A 2,603-nucleotide genomic window follows, 5' to 3' on the forward strand; every position below is an offset into this window, starting at 1 on the left:
GTCTTTGTGTCAATGGTGTAATAATAATGATGTGATTGTGATGCTGTATTTCTGATGCTGAGTGTTTGACGTGCTGCAGAACAGGAACCTGCTGTAAAACAGCAATTATGCTGAGTCAGGCTTGATTTTTAGTAATCTTTTCCTGCTAAATAAATAAATCAAATCAAAATCAAATCAATCTGAAAGGCTTTTTATACAATTATAGGAAGTTTGGAGCCACACACACCAACACATGATGTTGGGTCCTGTTCACTGAAGAAGCCTCACAGATTAGTGACTAAATAACTAAAACCACAAAGAGGAAACACTCTTGTTTTACAACTGCTAGACATCACAACACCTGCACAACTCAAACCGACATGTTTTTGTCTTTTGCTCTTTCAACCCAATACGTCAAGCCACCTCAACATCTTAAAGAGCTGCATTTTTAAACAAAACACTCAAAGCAAGCTCCCAGATTACATGCAACGTGAAAAAAATGTGATGAGACTCAATTTGGTCCACCTTGTAAGAAAAAAGCAAAATTCTTACATGTACAATATCAGTGTTAAAATTACAAAAATAATTCTTAAMACGTCACAAATGTTTGACATCGAGAAGACACACCGCTGAATCTAACTTTAAAGACATGCTAAGAAATTTACAGCTTTAGAAACACTTACATCACTGCGCACATCCGGAGATGGGTCCTGAGGGTTGAGACAGGCGTGGGCCACCTTGATGACGTGCTCCAGCTTTCGGGGYTGCTCCTCAACTTTTGCAGCGAGGAAAAGAGCGGCAGGAGAAATAACCTGGGGAGAGGAGAAAAMAAACTTAATCCCATGAATATAACTGCATACAGCTGGGACGCAGAAAACTGTGAATACTTACATTTCTGTGAAACCTGGTGAAAGACTGGACCATGTAAAACCGATGCATGTACACGATCGCCGTATTAATAGTAAGTTGGGATCTGACACAAAGTTAAAGAAACACTACAAAGACATAACCAACCAACAACAAATTAAATATAAACTTATACAGTCAAAATGTGACAACATGAAAAACAGCAGACAGCAATAAAATCTGGACCATTTGCTCCTAATTACATCAATAAAAGCAGAACAAAAGCAGTAAACCAACTGGATCAAAACACAGAGGAGGAGCCAAGAAGCTTTRTATTTAAACCCCACACCCTGGTCCTGGCTCTAAATTAAATATATTCTGAACATGTGTTCTCTGGGAAGCTCTGAAACAACATTTCAATGAGTTAAGARCTTCAGCTCTAAATGTTTACTTCCAGTAACTTCACACTGAGCAGACTGAGCTAATGCTAACGAGTTGAAGGCCCACAAACCACAGGCCTTGATCCCGGTTAGCTTGATGTTCCGCCGCTGCTAGGTAACTTTATCAAGGTATCTTTGGGCTAAGACCACCAACCACTACGTTAAACTGACCAGAAACACACAAAGAAAAAAGAAATCGTCGAAAAACAACACGACAACAAGTACCAGCCATGCTACTCGAACCGGTTTTAGGGGCAGCTAATCGTAACTAGCCGACGAGCTAATGTTAGCTTGGTGCGACACACCGCGGTAAAAAAGATACACATTGAGCCGCTGGCCCATGTCCTGGAGCAGGTTTGCCGCTTGTTGTCTGTAGGACAGTTCCTTATCTGGGTCCAGTCCTGCTCTCCGAGATGGACTGTTGTCGATTTGTGGTCGGGTGAAGTACCATTTGTTGTTATTGCTGGAAGGGAGAGATCGAAACGAARCCGCCATCACTAAGAAGGACGAGAGTTTAAAATTTCTGTGCGTCACAGGAACCTACGTCACGTTAGAGAGCCACGTGTAATTCCACAGATGACCGACAGGGGTCTCTACAAGCATGTGATTCAACAGTGAGAAGCTTTTCTTGATTGTTTCATGCAGAACAGAAGAAATCAGCTCAAACCTGTCGAAACAGTGAACGCACAGACTTTTGAGATTCTGACAGAGTTGTAAAGTAACTAAGTACAAATACTTTGTTACTGTACTTAAGTAGAGTTTTTGGGTATCTGTACTTGACTTGAGTAATTATTTTTCACCCTACTTTGCCTCTACTTACCTCTCTACTTCTTACATTTTCACACATTTATCTGTATTTTCTACTCCTTACATTTYTTAAAAAGACAAGAAGTAGAAAGTCGTTACTTTTATATCATTTTTGCTTGTTTTTCTCGCAGCTTGTTGTAAAAAAATAAATACTATCCATATAAACTGTGCCTCCTAGATAGAGTGACTTTTTGGATGAGAAGTATAAATATATAAAATTCTGATACAGTATTAGTTTGTACAGAAACAAATCACGCCACACTCCAGCAGGACATAATCATTAAAATAAAAGCACTGTACTTAAGAAGTGTTTCATGAATTATATTATTGCATTTGGCCGCAGCCCTCAGATAGATTTTCATTTTGGGGAAAAGTTTGTGCAGCCTTGATACAGTATATGTATATAAACTGAAACAACGGGACTAGTGCATCCTAAATTTAACATAAAATAATTATTTTAACACGAAATGGTCATTTCTGCATTTTTTGGGGAGGTCACCTCCTAATAAATGTCATTACAGAAAATCTAAC

General features: G+C 39.0%; 1 protein-coding gene across 2 annotated transcripts in view; it reads right to left on the reverse strand.

Annotated features, from left to right (window-relative positions):
* ccnt1 (cyclin T1) overlaps positions 1-1,786 on the reverse strand; it is a 12,812-nt gene extending 11,026 nt beyond the window's left edge. Inside the window, exons 1-3 of one of the 2 annotated variants that reach the window (XM_014022544.1) lie at positions 1,588-1,786; positions 871-952; positions 663-791 (exon numbers count right to left, since the gene is read on the reverse strand). In XM_014022544.1, coding sequence (XP_013877998.1) covers positions 663-791; positions 871-952; positions 1,588-1,760 — 384 coding nt within the window. In that variant the 5' untranslated portion in view covers positions 1,761-1,786. The remainder of the gene's footprint in view (positions 1-662; positions 792-870; positions 953-1,587) is intronic. The other variant, XM_014022543.1, reaches the window with a different exon arrangement.
* Between the last annotated feature and the right edge of the window lie 817 nt (positions 1,787-2,603).

The sequence above is a fragment of the Austrofundulus limnaeus genome, unplaced genomic scaffold, assembly GCF_001266775.1.
Source record: "Austrofundulus limnaeus strain Quisiro unplaced genomic scaffold, Austrofundulus_limnaeus-1.0 Scaffold335, whole genome shotgun sequence".
Classification (NCBI taxonomy): domain Eukaryota; kingdom Metazoa; phylum Chordata; class Actinopteri; order Cyprinodontiformes; family Rivulidae; genus Austrofundulus; species Austrofundulus limnaeus.